The 21436-nt window shown below is 39.1% G+C and overlaps 1 protein-coding gene across 13 annotated transcripts in view; it reads right to left on the bottom strand.

Annotated features, from left to right (window-relative positions):
* Positions 1-21436, bottom strand: part of LOC120090216 — a 59796-nt gene that overhangs the window by 28059 nt on the left and 10301 nt on the right. For all 13 annotated transcript variants that reach the window (XR_005485472.1, XR_005485474.1, XR_005485455.1 and 10 more), the window contains exon 5: positions 5533-5745. Coding sequence is in view for 5 of the 13 variants with exons in the window: in XM_039047809.1 (XP_038903737.1) it covers positions 5533-5745 (213 nt within the window). In the remaining 8 variants the exon portion in view is untranslated. The remainder of the gene's footprint in view (positions 1-5532; positions 5746-21436) is intronic.

The following is a 21436-nucleotide window of genomic DNA, read 5'->3' on the forward strand; positions in this document are numbered from 1 at the left end:
TCTTGCCTAGCCTTCCCAAGTTGACGCTCTGATACCAATTTGTAAGATATCAATAGTTGAATTCTTATTGAAATCAAGATAAACTAGCCTAGGGCAAGCGCCAAATACAAGTCCTCAACCTTTGCAAAGATTGATTCTCCTCCCTGCTCTCTCACACTCGAGAAAGATACCAGACTCCAAACGAACTTCCCCTTCCCTCCTCCTCTCATTATAACATTCGTCTCTCTCCTCTAACTGTGGTCCCCACTATCCCCATTGGTTACATTTCCTTTTCCCTTTCTACCTTACGTTGGTATTGAAATATAATAAGAGGCCTACGTTGGTATTGAAATATAATAAGAGGCCTAACACATGCATGATACACTCCAAAGAAAATGTTCCAGCTAGTCCCTTCCCACCAATATGCCCTTTTGTGTCATAGAGAAGTTGAATTTCTTGACCACCTGTTCATTCGTTGTCAGTTCATTCAAAAGAGTGGAGTTGGGTGCAAAAAGAATTCGATTTGTTCCTTTGTCTTCTGCAAAGAGTTGAGGTTTCGCTAATTGAAATGTTGCAAGGTGGGTGGTTTCCTTTTTTTCCCCCTTGAAAATCACAACTTTCATTGAGAAAAAAATGAAAGAATACATTAGCATATAAAAAACCAAGCCCACAAAAATAGGACACTCCCTTTACAAGAAGGAGCTCCAACTATGCAAGATAACACATATAGAATAATTACAAAAATACTTTCGAAATTGAAGCCCAAAAGGAAACATGATAACAAAAAAGGACTATATTTCCCCATTCCCCTAAACACCCTGCTATTCCACTCACCCCACAAAACCCAAAGAACTGCACACACTCCAGCAAGCCAGAGAAACTGGCCTTTCTCCCCAAAAAACTAATTGAGGAGGAACTCCTTGATCATAGCACTGGCATCTCTGGGACGAATGCTAATCATACCAAAGGTTTGGAAAAAAGAATCCCATGCACCACTCACAAAGTCACAATGCCAAAGACGGTGTTGTGGTCAATGGCCATGAGGCCTACCATTTGGGGTCCTTGGCTAGAAAGACCAAAGACTTATTTGAAGACAAAGCAACCTCTTTGAGTCCTTTTAGCAATGTCCCGCTTGCATCACGGTGACGTGTCAAACAAAAGAATTGTATAGCCATAGTTTGTCCATGATTCAAAAAAACTGAAAAGCTCTTTTTTAGTTCTTAGGGAGGGGGTTCTCTCTTTTTATGAAAAGAAAACAAGGTTTTTCATTGATGAAATGAAAAGGGTCTATTGCATAAAGTACAATAAAACAGAATAAGCAAATGCCCAAAACTGGACAAATCCAGAAAAGTAAAGCAGATACAATCAAATACAACCTATAAAGGAAGGGGTCCCTTGCCCCCTTTTTTTTGTTGGGGAAGAAAATGCACATTGTCATATGAGATCTCAGGTCACTTTCAAGTTTCAATATCCTGATTAAAAAAAAGGTAATGAATCTTGTTATAATTCTATAATTAGGATTTTCCATTCTTGTAAATATTTTGTGATATTTTCCTTTTCTATGCTTTGCACACTTGTATATATTCATATCTTTGGTGAATGAATAAAGTATTCTGATTCTTTCTCAAACCTAAGAGTTTTACTTGGTATCAGAGCTCTCTAAATAAACCTAGGGTTTTTGTGAACCTTAGGGTTTGAGAATTTAGAACCCATTTGTGATACGTTTAGGGTTTTGTGGAGAGGTGAGTGTACACTTTTGCTCACAGTCGCCGTCTTTGGTTCGTTCGCCGTCGTTAGCCGCCACCGCCGCAAGAAAAAAAAAAAGGAAGCTGTTTTTTTCGACACCGCCCAGTCCAAAGAGAAGCCCAGCCGCCGATCAACAAAACCTCAAAGTCCGGTTGCCATCTAACCAACGCGTGAGGCTCACGCGCCAATCGTTCTTCTCTGCTGTCCGTCCACGCGCCGGCGCGTGCGCCGTCCTTTTTTGTTCGTTTTCTGTGGGTTTCTTCAGTGTGGTTGACTCTTCTTGGTGGTGTCTGTTTGGGATATATAGATATTCTCACTGCTTGTAAAGACATCTCTTCGGTAAATTAGGGTTTGATTCTCTGCTGTCCGGTGTCTATTGTTTTTGAGGTAATGGCTGATCAGAAACCAGTAGTCATGTCTGAGATTGTTCCTATGGTGTCAAAAGTAACTTAACACAAGTTGAATGGATCCAACTACTTTTCATGGAGATCAAATGTCCGCCACTTTATTAGGAGCATGGAGATGGATGATCACATCACAGAAGAGCCACTGATTGATGCTAATAAGAAGATTTGGTGGCGGGATGATTCAAGGATGCTTCTACAAATCAAGAATTCTATTGACTGTGAAATTGTTGAACTAGTAAATCACTGCAAATCAGTCAAGGAACTATTGGAATGTCTGGATTACCTTTATTCAGGGAAAGAGAATATTAATAGAGTGTTTGATGTTTGTAAGACTCTATATCAACCTGATCAAGGAGAAAAATCTCTTACAAGCTACTTTATGGAGGTTAAAAATACATGCGCAGAATTCAATGCCTTGATGCCAATCAGCACGGATCCAAAAGTTCTAATGGCTCAACGTGAAAAGTTACATATCATGAGTTTTTTAGTAGGACTTGCACCTAAATATGAGATGGCCAAAGATCAAGTGTTGTCAAGCTCAAATATCTCCTCGTTGGAAGAAGTTTACACTCGAATACTTCGTACTGAAAAGACACAAGCAGTTACATCATCTGATTCTAGCAGTGCTTTGATTGGGCGCACAAATGATTACAAAGGTAATAAGGGGGTTGAATCAAATAGCTTCAAAGGTCATCCAAATAACCAAAGATCAAATCCAGGAGATATTGTTTGCTATTATTGTCATAAACCTGGTCATACGAAGTGTGAATGCAGAAAATTGTTGAATAAGGGTCAGAGGATGCCATCACCCTCTGCACATGTCGCCTCTACTCCTGATAATCTTGACAAGTCAATTATCCAGGAGGTATTGTTTGCTATTATTGTCATAAACCTGGCCATACGAAGCGTGAATGCAGAAAATTGTTGAATAAGGGTCAGAGGATGCCATCACCCTCTGCACATGTCGCCTCTACTCTTGATAATCTTGACAAGTCAATTACGATTTCTGCAGAGGAGTTTGCTAAATTTCAGCAGTATCAAGAGTCATTGAGGGCATCAACTTCTACTCCCATTACGGCCATCGCAAAGATAGGTAACATTTCTAAATGCCTTCTTTCCTCCACATCAAAATGGGTCATTGACTCTGGCGCTACAGACCATATGACAGGTAACCCCAATTTATTCTCTAACCTTTGTACATCTACCTGTTCACCTAATGTCACTATAGCTAATGGAACCTCCACTCCTGTTTTAGGATCAGGAACCGTCCATCTTACTGAATCAATTTCTTTGTCATCAGTTTTAAATTTACCACATTTCTCGTTTAATTTGATTTCGGTCAGTAAACTCACTCGTGATCTTCATTGTTGGGTCTCCTTTTTCTCCTGGTTATTGCTTATTTCAGGATCTTATGACGAAACAGACTATTGGTAAAGGGCGTGAATTTGGAGGTCTTTACATCTTTGAACCACAAACACCTACGGCCATCACATGCTTAAGTGTGTCGTCTCCTTTGAAGAGCATTGTCGTTTGGGTCATCCTTCTATCTCTGTGTTGAAGAGTCTTCGTCCACAACTTCAACATCTGTCTTCTTTAGATTGTGAGTTATGTCAGTTTGCTAAATTTCATCGTTTGAGTTTATATCCTCGAGTCAATAAACGAGCTAGTGCTCCTTTTGAATTAGTCCATTCTGATGTTTGGGGTCCTTGTCCTGTTGAGTCCAAAGGAGGGTTTCGGTATTGTGTTACATTTGTCGATGACTATTCTCGTGTTACGTGGTTATATTTAATGAAAAGTCATTCTAAGTTACTTTCTCATTTTCGTAACTTCCATGCTGAAATCCAAACTCAGTTTAGTGGTGCTCTTAAAATCCTACAGAGTGATAATGCTAAGGAATATCTCTCATACACTCGAGTCTTATTTAGATGCCCATGGCATTCTTCATCAATCTTCTTGTGTCGATACTCCATCCCAAAATGGAGTTGCAAAACGAAAGAATCGTCATCTCCTTGAGACAGCCAGAGCTTTTGATGTTTCAGATGCATGTTCCAAAATCCTTTCGGGCTGATGCTGTTTCCACAGCTTGTTTCTTAATAAATCGCATGCCTTCTTCCATTCTAAAGGGTGAGATACCTTTTCCGTACTTTATGCCCCAAGCAAAATTTGTTTCCCATTCTACCCAAAATATTTGGTTGTACCTGCTTTGTTCGAGATGTTAGGCCTCAGCATACCAAGCTGGATCCAAAGTCCTTAAAATGCGTTTTCCTTGATTATCCCATGTTCCAAAAGGGGTATCGGTGTTTATTCGTTCCCTAGTCTGAAATAAATATTTCGTCTCTCCTGATATCACGTTTTTTGAACATACCCCATTTTTTTCATCATCATCATTCTCTCCGAATAAGAGTCAGGGGGAGCATAAGGAAGTAGAGGATGATTTCCTTGTCTACACAGTTACTTCTCCCTCTGATCCTCTTCCTGATTCATCTCTACCTGTGGTTACCTCTACTCCTCCTGGTGTATATGGAGCAACCACCAGGGTTTGTTGCTCAGGGGGAGAATGGAACGGTGTGTCGCCTTCGTAAATCCTTGTATGGATTAAAGCAGAGCCCACGAGCTTGGTTTGGTAAATTTAGCCAGGTGTTTGGAATGCGAAAGAGTAGGTTAGATCATTCAGTTTTTTTTAAGAGATCTGAGGGTGGTGTCATCTTGTTAGTTGTATATGTGGATGATATTGTGATTACCGGTGATGATGCTTCAGGTATCCAGTCTCTAAAAACCTTTCTTCATAGTCAATTCCATATAAAAGATTTGGGCATGTTGAAATACTTCTTAGGAATTGAGGTAATAAGAAGCAAGAAAGGAATTCTATTATCACAAAGAAAATATGTACTTGACTTGTTGACTGAAACAAGAAAGCTAAGGGCTAAGCCATGTAGTATCCCAATGATGCCCAACTTACAGCTCACAAAAGATGGAGAAAGCTAGGTGTACAATGAAACAGAATAAGCAAATGCCCAAAACTGGACTAATCCAGAAAAGTAAAGCAGATACAATCAAATACAACTTATAAAGGAGGGGTCCCCTGCCCCCTATTTTCTTGCTGGGGAAGAAAATGCACATTGTCATATGAGATCTCAGATCACTTTCAAGTTTCAATCTCCTGATTAAAAAAAAGGTAATGAATCTTGTTATAATTCTATAATTAGGATTTTCCATTCTTATAAATATTTTGTGATATTTTCCTTTTCTATGCTTTGTACACTTGTATATATTCATATTTTTGGTGAATGAATAAAGTATTCTGATTCTTTCTCAAACCTAAGAGTTTTACAAATCTAAATAAAAACGGTGCATAATTCATGTTCTAGTCCTTAAAATATTAAAGAAGTAAATTACACACCTCCATCACTTGTATGCCTTCAAATCCAGCAGCATCAATCATATCATAGATTTGATGCTCTATAGCAAGCTCAGTGAGTTGATCAGTTACTTGACATTTCCTCCCAAATTTCATATGATGTTTATAACCAGAAATATCATCTCTCCCAAGAGTGGTGCTCGTATCAAAACACTTTGGAGAAAACTTCTTTAGTAGATGTAGACAACAATCAAACTGTGAAATGGAGGAATATTAGTATTAAAATGAAATGAGCGTAAAGGTCTGACGTCAACGAAGGAAAAGAGAATATATACGAGAAAGAATTAATGAAACATGAGATTCCACTATACATAGTTATAATGTTTGGAAAAACATATGGCAATAACTTTTTCCTAGAGGAAACAATTTCATTCAAGGAGAGGAAACCAAGGCCCATCTTGAAGTTTGTCCAGATCAAAGTTCTTTCTTATCTTGGTTTCTTCTTTCTTTTGGGTATTTGTTTCAATAAAAGGCAAATTTCGAGTTAAGACAATTTTAATTTGAAGTTTAGCCCATCTGACCTATTTTAGATGGATTTTTTTTCTTTTATCAAAACAAGATTTCAAATAATTCTGGATTGTAAATTCTATCTTTTTTATACATCCAAACACCAAAAATGATTTCGAATTCCTTCTAACTTCAAATCCGTGAAAATCCAGGGGTTTCCAACAGGGGGTTAGAAGTAACAGTCACAAAAAATGACATATCCACAAAAAATAAATATATCAAGAAGAAGTACGAGGCTGTTTGTGAGGCTAGAATATAATCAAGATTTGGGTCTACTTCAATAAGGATGAAATTGAGCCAAAGGAGCTTAACATAACTTTTATTCATTTGCTTGACACAAAACGGACGTTGAGAAGAAATGTAGAGGGATTGGTTCTTCCTTAGGATTTTTGTTCTAAGTATTAATGCCTCCCAATCCCAACAGCATCCAAATAAAAATGTTAACTTTCTTTGATTTTCAACCCTTCTTATTAACTTTCTTTAATTATAAACCCTTCCAAGTAGAAAAGACCAAAGAGTTGCAACCAACAATCGCATGACTAAAACACCAATCTATAGGGCTATTTGGATGAAGTCTCGTGGAGGGAGAGCTTCATGTTTACGTGGAGATTTTGGGTGTGGTATTGTCTTCGCTTGGTACATGTGTTTTGGCTAATGGTAAGTTCAGGCCAGGAGACCACTTATCCCCTCTCTTTTCCCAGAGGTTCTCAATGCCCTTGGAATGCCCTTGGAATGTTAGTATGAACGGGAATGAACAAGGATGTTGTCGAGAGATGTACCAAAAGACCAAGGGGATTGATGTTTTTGGGGTTTTCTAGTGAGAGGCTAGAGCCATGATTTTGATCTCCAGGATAGTGATCCAATCCATGTGCTCATTCAGGTGTCACTGCCCCATTTGTAATTTTCTTCCTCACGTTTCACCTATCTTCTACCCTCTCAACTCAAACTTTCAGAATCTCAATTGTTCTAATTTCTCTATTCACGATAGTTTTTTAATGAAAAGAACCTCTCAAATCCGGTAGACAAGGCTAGATTTAATCAAGTTTTGATTGATGAAAGATTAATAAATTCAAATGAGTTTGAAGAATGGTCCTTTCTTAAGACAGCAGTTAATGTTGAATTTCTCTAGAAATCCCCTGTTTTCAAGGGTTTCATTGTCCCAAACGGCGGATAAAACTACCAGTCCACTGGAAATGGAGATTCAGGGAGACTTCTCCATCAGAAGAGGCGGCTCCGGTGGTTTTTCAGATGGATGGAATAGGAGTCAGCCCGCCAGAAGTAAAGTCTTGTGAAGACCAATCAGAAACCGTTCAAGCCCCTAACCGGTTTGGTGGAACAAAAAGAAAGAGAAAGTAGAGGTGTCATTAAGAAGAGAGAAGGAGGTATCTTTAATGAGGAGAGAACCTATAGAAAATCAAACTCACCCTAGAGGAAGTCCAACGGTTTCGCCCTCGGTTATCCCACCAACCGCTCCTTTAATTTCTTCTTTTGAAAACCCAGTTGACAACAATTATTTAGAGGAACTCCTACAGCCCAAAAAATCTTTTTATTCCGAGGAAGTCCAACAGTCCAAAACATTCAATAGTGGAGATTTATTAACAATGGATAGTCAGGAAGTTCAACCGACTATAGCAGCCCCTTCGTGTGATGAATTTTTGGCCCCCAAGGCGTCAGATGCTTCTCCTGCTAATAAAGAAGTCCGAGCGTCACCTTCAGCCCCCCCTCCACATCCTCGAACTATTACTTCCAAAAGACTCGTTAGGTGACAAAATATCACCCTCATCTTTACCCAGTATTATTCCAAAAAATACAAGCAAGGCCTCCATTTTAAAACCTTTTCGAAAGCATTTCATAAGAAAGAAAACCTCTTTCCAAAATGGTTGGACTTCCTTGTTAAATGTAGACATATTGGAGAACTGTTGTATCAAGGTGCAATTACCCTCCGGCCCTATTTTCAGGTCAGTCCCTTCTCCCTCTCATCCTCATCCTTGCTCTTTCTCATTCCAAGACTTTCTCATTCCAAAACTTCAAAGTCCGAGACTCACATGTAGCTTTTATGTGAGGCTTATCTGACCCTCCACCAATAGATATCAAAGCCTATGATTCCAATGAAGACTCTCTGCTCAGCATTAGCAGTGATGAGGGTGGCAGTACAGTCCCTGAATTCCTCCAAGAAGAGGATTACCTTGATTATGAGCAACATCAAGATTTGCACTGCCTGTTTCAACTTGAAGAAAAACTTAAAACGGTTAGTATCATCAGATCTTCCATTAAGCCTATTGACAAAAAAGATATTCCCAGTAATTTGATCTCGTTGGTAGAAGACTGTGGTTTGATCTTGGGATAATTCCAAGAATACATCATGAAAATCATATCATGGAATACAAAAGGCATGGGTGATGCTACCAAAAGACTGGCAGTAAGAAGATGCATCAGAAAAGTCAACCCGGATTTGGTCATGATCCAAGAAACCAAGAAGGATTCTTTTGATATCAGAATTATAAAAGAACTTTGGAGTTCCAAAGACATAGGGTGGGAGTATGTGGAAGCGCAAGGCAGATTAGGGGGCTTATTAACCATGTGGGATGAAAGCAAAATCTCAGTGATAGAAGTTCTTAAGGGTGGTCATTCATTATCAGTTAAGTGCATTACATTATGCAAGAAAACAAGTTAGGTCACAAATGTATAGGGTCCCACGGATTACAAAGAAAGAAATCATATTTGACCGGAATTATATTCACTTTCAGGATATTGTGGCGAGTCTTGGTATATTGGAGGAGATTTCAACATCACAAGAAGGATTCAAGAAAGGATTCCAACACGGAGAACAACAAAAGGGATGAAAAAGTTTAACAAATTCATTGATTCAGCAAAATTAATGGAAATTCCCCTTGGTAATAGCCAATTTACTTGGTCAAGAGAAGGTCTTCCAGATTCTTCTTCACTTCTTGACAGATTTTTGGTCTCGAATATTTGGGATGATACCTTTGCAAATTACTTGGTAAGATTGGCACGGTTATGTTCAGATCATTTCCCAATTCTTCTTGAAGCCGGATCGTTCGAATGGGGGTCATCTCCTTTCAGATTTTGTAACAGTTGGTTATCCATAGTAGAAAGTTGTAAAATTATCAAAGACACTTTATCAATGGGCGTTCAGCAAGGTTGGGCCGGCTTTGTCATCTCTATTAAGCTAAGAAAAGTCAAAACAGCTCTTAAAGCTTGGCATTCAGATTTTGAGACAACAAAAAAATCAAGAGAGGAAGTGTTATTAAGAAAATTAGAGGAGATTGATCAACAAGTAGAAGCTCATGGGTTAACGGAATCAGAAAGAAGTATGAGAAATTCTTTGATAACTGAATTATTTTCCCTCTATAGAATTGATGAAAGAAATCTAAGGCAAAAAAGCAAGCTTAATTGGCTAAGCTTAAGGGATGAAAATATAAAATTTTTCCATAGATTTCTAGATGCAGAAAAAAAAAAGGAATCTTATCTCCGAGCTCATAAATGACCATGGAGTAGCAACCAATTCTTTCAAGGAGATTGAAGACCTAATTTTAGACTTCTACTCCAAGTTGTACACCAAGTTTCCAAGCCAAAGAACAGTTCCTCTCAACTTGAAATGGTCCAAAGTCTCTTCTGCCAAAAACGCAAAGCTGATAGCAAGGTTTTGTTTAGTTGAAATCAAATCTGCCTTAAACTTGTTGGGCAAAAATAAGGCCCCTGGACCGGATGGTTTTACAGCTGAATTCCTCCTCAAATTCTGGGATTTTTTCAAGGACAAATTCCTAGAATTCTTTGAAGACTTTTATAACAATGGGAAGTTGAATTCATGTATAAAGGAAAACTTCATCAGCCTAATTCAAAAGAAAAAGGATGTTGTTTGGGTATGTGATTTCAGACCAATAAGTCTAACTACTTTGACTTACAAAATAATAGCTAAAGTACTAGCGGAGAGGCTGAAAAAGGTAATGCCAAGTATAATAGAGGCTTCACAAAGTGCTTTCATTGAAGGAAGGCAAATATTAGACCCAATCCTCATAGCAAATAAAGTGATTGAAGATTATCGATCCAAGAGAAAAAAAAATGGTGGATTTTAAAACTTGATCTAGAAAAAGCCTTTGATCGTGTTGATTGGGAGTTTCTTGAAAAAATTCTTGTTGAAAATAATTTCGACTCAAGATGGATAATGTGGATGATGGGCTGTATTTCTAACACAAAATTCTCAATTTTCATAAATGGAAGACCTCGCGGTAGAATTCAAGTTTCAAGAGGAATAAGGCAAGGTGACCCTCTTTCTCCTTTCCTTTTTCTATTAGTCAATGAAGTCCTAAAAACATTGCTGTCCCAGCTTCATGAGAAAAGCAAGTTCGAAGGCTTTATAGTTGGCAAAGATAGAATTCATGTTCCTCTCTTGCAATTCGCATATGATACTCTAATTTTCTGCCAAGATGACAAGGAAAAGCTTAGAAATCTAAAGAAAATACTTGAACTCTTTGAGTGGTGTTCTGGGTTGAAAATTAATTAGGAAAAATCCGCTATAAGCGGCATCAATATTGACCATTTTAAGCTACAATCAGAAGCTGCCATTCTAAACTGCAAGGCTGTCTCTCTTCCATTCATCTACTTTGGTCTTCCATTAGGGGGCTACCCTAAACAATTAGCTTTTTGGCAACAATGATCGATAAAATTCAAAGAAAATTGGACAAATAGAAGAGATAAAATCTTTCAAGAAGAGGTCGCTCTACCCTTTGTAAGTCGGTTCTTTCTCATATCCCAACTTACTATATGTCACTTTTCCTAATGCCAGAAAAGGTGGTTCGAATTTTAAAAAGATTTTTGAGAAATTTTTTTTGGGAAGGGCATTTCGGAAGCAAAATAAATCATTTAGTAAAATGGGACCTAGTTTCCCGTTCTCAAGAAGATGGTGGTCTTGGTATTGGTGGCTTGAAACTCAGAAACCAAAGCCTCCTAGCAAAATGGGGGTGGAGGTTCATCATTGAGGAAAATTCACTTTGGAGGAAAATAATTATAAGCATCCATGGAAGAAGTAAGTTTGGTTGGCACACCAATGGTAAAACTTCCAGCAGCCTCAGAAGCCCTTGGATCAACATCTCAAGATCTTGGCTAAAAGTTGAATCCTTGGCAGCCTTCAAAGTTGGTAATGGTGAAAGGGTAGATTTTTGGTGTGACCCTTGGTTGGAAATTGTTCCTTTAAAAGTCTTTTCTCCATCTCCACCAAGCCCGAAGGCTCATTACAAGACTATTGGGATGAGACGTCAACTTCTTGGTCTTTCCATTTTAGAAGACTGCTAAAGGATGAAGAGGCAGAAAACTTCCAGCTCCTAACTGAAAAGCTTTCCCACTCTAAACTTAATTCGCTTCTCAATAAAAGAAGGTGGTCTTTAAAACTAAGTGGGATTTTTTCAGTCAAGTCTCTTGTAAAGCATCTATCCTACTCCTCCCCAATTGGACCGCTACTAGAATCAACCTTATGGAAATCCAAGAGTCCTAGAAGGGTGAATATACTGACATGGATCATGTTGAATGGCTTACTTAATAGTGCAGATATTCTTCAAAGAAAGTTGTCTACTCATTATATTTCCCCACAGGTTTGCTCTCTTTGTTGGTTAAACTCAGAATCTCTCTTACACTTGTTCTTCCAGTGCGTTTTTGCAGAAAATTGTTGGATACGTTTATTTAAGTGTTTCAATGTCAGCTTGACAATGATTTTAAGACAAATGTGCTTCAACTCTTGATCGGTCCAAATTTGAAGAAGCAACCAAGATTACTTTGGGTCAATGCAGTTAAAGCTTCGTTAAGAACTATGGTTCGAAAGGAATCAAAGAGTGTTTCAAGACAAAGCATCTATTAGCTCCTTTAAATTCGATATCGCTCTTATCAATGCCTCCTCTTGGTGCTCTCTCTCCAAAGCTTTTAAAGATTTCTCCATTCAAGACATCAGTCTCAATTGGAACGCCTTCATCTTCCCGCTTTCTTGATCTTGTAACTGCTTAGTTGTGGCATCTTTTAATTTTCAGATTATCTTTTTGTTGTATGCCTTTAAATAGGCAAGGTCTACTCAGTATTGTACTCAACAATTGAATTTCTGTTCTTCTTTCTAGGAGATGATGAGAATGCTATGGAGGTGTCAACCTAGTTGAGATATCCTGGTACATTTGCTAATCCTTTTTGTTTAGTTTTGACTAGTTTTGTTGTTTATGGTTTGTTTCCTTTCATACACTTGTAACATCTTTCATTATCTTAATGAAGTGAGTTGTTTCTTGTTAAAAAAAACAAATGGCAGGAAAGAAAAACAAATATGTTATCTTTTTTTTATAAGAAACAAAATTTTTATCAATTAATGAAATGACAAAATGTTCGAGAAACAAACTCCAAAAGGAGTGGGAAAGGGAAAAAATATATGATCAGTGATCAGTGATCTAAAAGAGAACCCTCCAAATGTGGTGCTCACAGTATGAACCATTAAAAAAATACACGATCAATGCCTTCACTATCTTTCAGGCATGAAAGACGAGCATTTCAATCCAAGGCCCAATTTGGGCAATTCCTCTAAGGAAATGTATAAAGTATCTAACCTTTCCATAAAAAATTCCCAAGTCAAGATGTTCACCTTTTCAGACTATTTTTTTATGCACGAAATTCAGAACAATTTAATTTTTTTAAAAAAAAAAAAAAAAAAGAAAAAAGAAAAAAAAAGAAAGAAACCCCTCCCGAGAGAAGCCCCAAGCCAAATATGCTAAAATAAACTTCTTCAATTAGACAAAAGAGTAGCATGCCTAAAAGAATGAAAAGGTGGTGACAATTTACACTAAGAGTTGCTAGGAAGATAAGATTTTCGAAAAGCCTCTCAGAATATTGTTCTTTTTTTAGCAAAAGGCCTCTGGTTCTGATAGCTCCCCGGTGAAGGTATATACAAGTAAGCACAAGAAAGGAGTGATTACATGAGAGCTCATTATAGATGCAGGCCCGGGATTATTGTTAGTTGGGGGGGGGTGTTAACTTGTATTTGGGTCTCTTAGGAGAATTGGGAGAGATAGGGAAGCTCTTGAATCCTTCCCTCCATTGTTGATAAATAAAATTGAGGCTAAGGCCAACAGATTCTGTCTATCCATATAAACCAAACAAAAGCTCTAATGATGTGCATCGAAAGGAGAATCTTCTCCTTCTTAAAAGGGTGATCCTAGAGAGAGAGAAAGAGAGAGAGCAGGCATTTAAAGGTAGAGCCACTGTCCAGTTAAAATTAGAGAGGATATCAATCCAGAACCACGTGGTAAAAGAGCATGTCGAAGAATGTGACTAAGACTCAGCTTTTTTTTTCTTTTTGCAATGATACGATACTTTTCATTGAAAAATGAAAAGAGACTGATGCTCGAAATACAATGAAACAAAAATAAGGAGCAGAAAAAATACATAGGAAAAAATGAGAGCAACAAGTACAATGTAAAAAAGAGAGCCCAAGCCTTCGAAACTAATTGATTCAAAATCTCATGAGGCAAAAGATTCCTTCAACCGAAAAGACATCATCAAAGGGCAAAACTTGTAACTCAACTGTTTAATAGCTTCGACTGCGGAGAGTTAATTGTTGTTCATATCATAATCAAAAAATTAAGAGAGATTCGCTTAGGTTAAGAAGAAAAAATGCTCTCCTCTCTCCTCCCTTTCCTCCCTGACCAAGCCCTCCGGCACCCCCCTTCCCTCTCCGACCAGCTACACATAGCCCCCGTCCTCCCTTTCCCGGCCGACTCCCCTCCATCCCTCTTCCCCTCTTCTTTCCCTTGTAGCCTTTCTCCTGCCTCCTTAGCTCGCTAGCCTTGCCTCCATCACGATGGAACTAAAAAGTTGTCGCATTTCAGACCATTTCTTTTGTATGTGGCAGGTGAAGAATGGATTCTTGGTGGAAGACATGAAGCGAGGTCAGAAAACATTCCTCTCTTCGGCCTCAGCGCACTGGTTGCACGACAGTCTCTGTCGACTTTTGAGTGATCCAACCTTCGAATTCTTTCTACTAAAGGAAAGAGTAGACCAAGGCTTCATCCGGTTAGCAAAGTTTCGAAGCAAGGATCAGTGGTACGTTGAATGTTCCTTCTAGCCCTCATCAGGAGGAAGGAAAAACATTCATATACCATATGGTGATGGTGAGACAGGCTGGCAGGATTTCAAGGAAATGGTGAGTTCATCTATTTTAGATCCCCTAACAACCGGTAAGCTTTCAATCAATAAGCAAGGACCCATAGCAAGAAATTTCTCAGAAGTGGTGAAGGGCAAAAAGTTCTCCAACGTTTCATTACCAGAGCCTTCGGTACAAAAATCTTTGAGATCAGATTCCCTAACAACCGGTAGGTATTCGATCAGTAAGCAAGGAACCATAGCAAGAAGTTTCTCAGAAGTGGTGAAGGGCAAAAAGTTCTCCAACGTTTCATTNGTTCTCCAACGTTTCATTACCAGAGCCTTCGGTACAAAAATCTTTGAGATCACAACCTCAGCCCTCTGCTCCAAGCAAGAGAAACAGAGTTCTGGGTACAAAAGGATTACGATGTCCTCCAAGAAGACTTCCATAACTTATGGCTAGTGTCAAGGTTATTCGTTCACAATGAATGGAAGGAAATAGCATAAGTCTTGAGAGGGTCTTTCAATTCTAACGTCTCTTTAAATCCCCTTTATGCAGACACAGTACTAATCAGAGTTGAACAAGGGGACTTAGCAAATTTGATCGATTTTCATGGTAAGTGGCAACAATTTGATTCTTTTCACTTATTATTTGAGAAATGGAACTCGAAAAAGCATGGTAGACCAGCAGTCATGAAAGGATTCGGGGGGTGGATATCCATCAAAAATCTCCCCCTCGACTTTTGGAGCAGAAACACTTAATTTTAAGGATAATGTGCTTCAACTCCAGATCAGTCCAAAACTGAAGAAGAAGCCAAGATTACTTTAGGTCAACACAATAAAAGCTTTGTTATCAGAATTATGGTTTGAAAGGAATCAAAGAGTGTTTCATGATAAAGTATCTCTTAGCCCCCTCAAATTTGATATCGCTCATCTCAACGCCTCTTCTTGGTGCTCCCTTGCAAAAGAATTTAAAGATTTCTCCATTCAAGACATCAATCTCAATTGGAATGCCTTCACTTTCCCGCTTTCATGATTTTGTAATAGCTTAGTTTTTGGCTTTAAGTTTATCTTTCAGTTCCGCATCTGAGGTAAGCCTTTGTATCAGGCATGATTTCTTTCAGCTTAGTTGTAAGTTTAAGCCTCGTTGCTTTAAGAGTTAGGAGATGATGAGAGTGCTATGGAGGTGTCAACCTAGTTGAGATGTCCTGGTGCACTTGTTGATCCTTATTATGTTATGTTTTAGTGTTTTGCTTTAGCATTTGTTTCCTTTCTTTCACTTGTATCAGCTTTCATTATCTTAATGAAGTGGTTTGTTTCTTGTTCAAAAAAACAAAAAAAAAATACTTTTGCAGCCATCAGAGCTTACTTTGGCGGTTTGGAAAGTATAGCAGCAGAGACTCTCAATCTCACTAACTGTCAGGAAGCCAAAATCAAAGTTGAAAGGAATTTGTGTGGTTACGTACAGGCGACTATTAAAGTTAAGCACGAAAGTCTTGGCAGTGTTTTTTTGAATTTTGGTGATATTCAATGTTTAGAGCTTCCTGATACCAATTTTAGAGAACTATCCATTGAAGATTTTTCAAATTCTTTAGATTTATTTCGTTTAAATCAAGTTTTGAAGGATGAAGGTGTCGATACATTTGCTATACATCCAAAATGGTCCTTTTTTACTTCCCCTCAGTCAATTCCAATTTACTCGAGGGATCTAAAAGTCCCATTAGAAAATGTTTTTCAACCGGCAGACCAACCGGAGAAGACCCTCCGGTCAAACAAAGTAGAAGAAGGGGAAATGGCATCAAAAGTCTTATGCAAAGTGAGCAGAAACGGCCCAGAGGAAAGCGAGGAGTCGCATATATTGAAGAAAGAGAAGTCCTCAGCCGATCTAGAAATTATTAAAGGCTCCTCCAATATTCTCGAAAAAAAAAAGAAGAAGGGGAAAGGTCACGGTTATGTATCAGCCCTTTAGCCGCCCTTTCGACTTACCAAAAAGAAGTTATTACACAAGGAGCACTCGAAGAGGCATAGGGTAATGAGCGGGGTGGTATTGATTTGCTGCTCTCCAATAACTCAGGAGAAACCGAAGAGTCTCAGGAGATAGGGCAGGACAGCTGTCATCAAAAGGTCCCACAGGAAGCCCTCTGTTTTAATTTAGCAAAAGAAAATCCAAGCTGTCACTCAAGGAAGCCCCCTGCTTGCTCATCTTCTCGCCAAAATCAATTAATTGCTCGAGATCATTTTCCTAAATTCTTTATCAGAAAAAGAACCTCCTTCAACAACAAATGGATAGGATTTAATGATAATACCACAAAGGAAGTAAGTACCCCCACTCCAGTTGAGCAGCCCCTGGCGGTTCCGGGCTTTGCCCTTTCAACATTGACTGACAACAATCCGGACTTGCTAGATGTTAATTGCACGAAAATCCAACTTCCCTCTCCTCCTTCAAGCAAAGCTTTCCCCCTTCCACCACCCAAGCAGTTCAAGTACACCAACTTCACCATCCCGGATTCGAGTAACACCTTTACAAGGGGATTACCTTGCTCCCCACATAATTCAAAAAAGTTAGAAATATTGGAGTTGGAATCACCCTTCAGTGCAAGCAGTGTAGAATTGGAAGTCCTAAGTCCAGCCTCTGTTCAGGTTCAAAGTAAACATGACTCTGCCCTCGGTCTGGACCTGTAGGCTCTCTTCTCCTTCGAAGATAAGGAAACTCCATTGGAGCATTATCCTTCTTGCCTTCTGCCACTGCAGACACCGGAAATCCCAGACCACTTAACATCCATTGTTAAAGATTGTGGTTTCATTTTGGCCTGAATTTCCCCTCTCCTGACAGCCTTCTCCCAACTATCCATCAATGAAGATACTCTCTTGGAATACAAAGGGCCTCAAAGACATAAATAAAAGAATTGTACTCAAAAGACTACTCAAAAGTCTGAATCCGGACTTAGTACTAATACAGGAATCAAAGAAGGAGGATTTCGATGTTGCCTTCATCAAATCTATTTGGAGTTCTAAGGAAATTGGTTAGGAGTCGGTGGAATCTTTTGGCAAGTGGCCTTTTAACAATGTGGGATAGAAGCAAACTAGAAGCAATAGAATCTCTTAAAGGGGGCTACTCCCTGTCGGTCAAATGCTGTACTCTTTGCAAGAAAATCTATTGGGTCACAAATGTTTATGGACCAGTCGATTACAAGGAGAGAAGATATATTTGGCCTGAACTTACTACCCTTTCAGGCTATTGCCCTGAAGCGTGGTGCTTAGGAGGGGACTTTAATATAACTCGATGGAGTCATGAACGATCACCTATTAGAAGACACACCAAAGGAATGAAGCTTTTTAACAAGTTTATTGATTCAACCAGCCTACTAGAAATCCCCTTATCAAATGGAAAGTTTACATGGTCCAGGGGAAAAAACTCTACTTCTAGATCTCTGCTGGACAGATTTTTTATCAATAAAGAATGGGACGAAATTTTCACCAATTCAAGGGTGAGCCGCTAGGTACGTCTACTTTCTGACCGTTTTCCATTGTTCCTAAGTGCAAGCACAATTAGTTGGAGCCCCTCTCCTTTCAGATTTTGTAACAGCTAGCTGTCCAACAAAGAGTGTGTCATCTCCATTGAAAATTCTTGGAAGAACAGCAACATAAAGGGTGGCCAGGTTATGTCATCAATGCAAACTTAAGACTGGTCAAAGAAGCACTAAAAGTCTGGTCAGGAGACTACCAAAAATCTCAAACCCAAAAGGAATTGGCTTTGTTGAAAGAAATAGCCGAAAAAGAAGTCCAGATTGAATCATTAGGTTGGGATTCTGAGGTGGCAGGCCGCATTTCCACTCTAAAAACATAATTGATATGCATTTATAGGCTGAAAGAAAGGGATCTAATTCAGAAATGCAAGTTGAATTGGATTAAATTGGAAGAAGAAAACTCTAGCTTTTTTCATCGGTTCTTGGCAGCAAGGAAAAGGAAGAACCAGATTAATGAGCTTCTCAATGATCAAGGGGTGCCTACAAACTCCTCTAAAGAAGTGGAAGGTATTATTCTAAGTTTCTATGACACCTTCTACACAAAATCCTCAAGAATCAGGTACTTACCAACCTCCCTAAATTGGCCCCGAGTTACACACCATCAGAATGCTTCACTCATTGCAAAGTTTACGGAAGCTGAAATTGTAATGGCTCTTAAATCTCTGGGGAAAAATAAAGCTCCTGGGCTATATGGTTTTACAACGGAGTTTCTTTTGAGGTGACATTGGTTAAGGATATGTTCATCAAGTTATTTGAAGACTTTCATATTAGTAGCAGATTGAATGCTTGTGTGAGAGAAAATTTCATCTGCTTCATCCAAAAGAAAGAAGATGCAGTTTCCATCAAGGATTTTAGGCCAATCAGCCTTACCACTCTAACTTACAAAGTAGTGGCAAAAGTACTTGCTGAAAGAATAAAGAAAGTGATGAATTACATCATTGGTCCATCCCATAATGCTTTTATCGAAGGAAGACAAATTCTTGATGCTTTCTTGATTGCTAACGAAGTGGAGTATCGAGCAAAAAAGCTAAAGGGTTGGATCCTTAAACTCGATTTGGAAAAAGCATTCGACCGGGTGGATTGGTCCTTCTTAGAAAAGATCTTAATTGCAAAAAATTTTGACTCCCGATGGATTTCTTGGATCTTGGGCTGCATTCAAGACCCAAAATATTCTATCATCATCAATGGAAGGCCCCGAGGCCGCATTCTTGCTTCCAGAGGCATTAGACAAGGCGATCCCTTGTCCCCTTTCCTTTTCATCTTAATAAGTGAAGTGTTAGGATCCATCATCGATAAGCTGTATGTTAATGGTCTCTATGAGGGCTTTGTGGTTGGAAAGGAGAAGATTCATGTTCCACTGCTTCAATTTGCTGATGACACCCTCATTTTCTGCAAATATGATAACAAAATGCTTTTAAAACTAAAAGAAGCAATCAGTCTCTTTGAATGGTGCTCGGGTCAGAAGGTAAATTGGGAAAAATCAGCTCTCAGTGGTGTTAACATAGAAGAAAGGGATTTGTCTCATATGGCTGGCCTTCTCAACTGTAAGATTGGATCTCTTCCTCTCACCTACCTTGGTTTGCCACTTGGAGGCTATCCAAAGCAATCCTCCTTCAGGCAGCCTGTGTTAGAAAAGGTTCACCGGAAACTAGACAAATGGAAACGGTTCAACCTCTCAAGAGGTGGCAGGGCAACACTCTGTTCCTCAGTTCTTTCCAACCTCCCAACGTACTACATGTCTATTTTTTCAATGCCGGACTCAGTGGTTTCAGCCTTAGAAAGACTAATCCGCAATTTCTTTTGGGAAGGTCATAAAGGAAGCAAAATCAACCACCTGGTTAAATGGAACATTGCTTCTCGGTCTCCTTTAAATGGAGGCCTCAGTTTGGGAGGGCTCAAAGTTAAAAATTCGGCCTTGCTTGCTAAATGGGGCTGGCGCTACATGAAGGAGGAGAATTCTTTCTGGCGGCAGGTTATTGCCAGCATACACGGCAAAGGTCCTTTTGATTGGCACTCATCCGGAAAATATAGGAATAGTTTGCGAAGTCCATGGATAAATATCTCTAAAAGCTGGTCCAAAGTGGAAGGTTTAGCCCCTTTTATAGTTGGAGACGGAGCTCGAGTCAGTTTTTGGATAGACCCTTGGTTATTTTCTTCTCCGCTGTCCACACTCTTTCCTTTGTTGTTTAGGATTACCTTACTGCCAAGGGGCTCCATAGCTAATCACTGGGACCACTCCTTAAGCTCATGGTCATTATTTTTGTCGTATGCTAAAAAATGAGGAGAGCACACACTTTCAAGCCTTGATGCTTGCCATCTCAGAAAAATCAGTTTCAACAAACCCGGACAGCCGCTTTTGGTCTTTGGAAGCTTCAGGCTCCTTCACTGTTAAGTCCTTCACAGCTCACCTATCCTCGAAGCACCCAATGGACATCTTCCTTTTTAAAGCTCTTTGGAAATCTAAGAGCCCAAGGAGAGTTAACATTCAGATTTGGATTATGCTCTTTGGTCTTCTAAACTGCTCCACGGTATTGCAAAAAGAGCTACACTCGGCTACCTTATTACCTTCCGCTTTCCCTCTATGTAAAAAGGTAGGTGAAGACTTACAGCACCTTTTCTTCAAGTGTCCCTATGCAGAAAAGTGCTGGTGGTCCTTTTTTCACTCGTTCAACTTCGTTGGGGTTTTTGGAGATTGCTTCAGAGGCAATATAATTCATCTTCTTTTGGGTCCCTCCTTCTCGAAGAAGCCACGGTTACTTTGGATCAATATGGTTAAGGCCATTCTAACAGATCTTTGATTTGAAAGGAATCAAAGAATTTTCCATGAGGTCGAAACGTGTTGGGAGGCTCGTTTTGATTCAGCTAAAAGGAATGCTTCAGCTTGGTGCTCCTTGAACAGTGATTTTGAAGGCTTTTCAATACAAGACATATTTTTGAATTGGCAGGCTTTTATTTTTCCTGCTTGTTAAGATTTTTAGTCTTCTTCTCCGGCTTTTTGTTATTTCCTTCTCCCGCTTTTTAATTGAAGTTGTACTTTTGTAAGGACATGATGAAGGCGCTAAGGGGGTGACAACCTAGTTGAGATGCCCGGGTGCGCTTCCTGATCTTTTTCTTATTTAGTAGGCACATGTTGTTCCCCTTTGGTTCCTCTTCATGCTCTTTGTATAACTCTCTTGTACTTTGAGCATTAGTCTCTTTTTATATATTTATAATAAAGATGCTCATATCCATTTTCAAAAATAGCTTCGACTGCGGATGAAGCATTCAAGACAAAGAAATCTTCAAGATTCAAGCAAAAACACCAAAAACGGCCAAAGCCCATAAAAAGCAAACTTTTCAACCACCAACCAGGCCTCAAGGAAAAACGAACCACAATTCTTCATTTGCTAAAATATTTGAATCTCCAGGAAGAATCCCCCACTGAGAACATCCAAGACTGACATCTTACTCACAACTCACTAGGATAACCTACCTCCTGATTTTCCAGTGGATCAACAATGCCTCTTCTTGGTACTCTCTTTCCAAAGAATTTGAAGATTTCTCCATTCAAGACATCAGCCTCAATTGGAACGCCTTCATTTTTCCCCTTACCTAAAACCCTTGATTGTTTCTAGCTCTTTTGTTGATTGTATTTTTCAGATTTTTACACTTGTGTAAGGCCTTTGTACTAGGCACGGTTTTAATTAGGTATTTTGTTCAGATGTTATCTTTACTTCTTTACTTTT

This window comes from Benincasa hispida, chromosome 1, assembly GCF_009727055.1.
Source record: "Benincasa hispida cultivar B227 chromosome 1, ASM972705v1, whole genome shotgun sequence".
Classification (NCBI taxonomy): domain Eukaryota; kingdom Viridiplantae; phylum Streptophyta; class Magnoliopsida; order Cucurbitales; family Cucurbitaceae; genus Benincasa; species Benincasa hispida.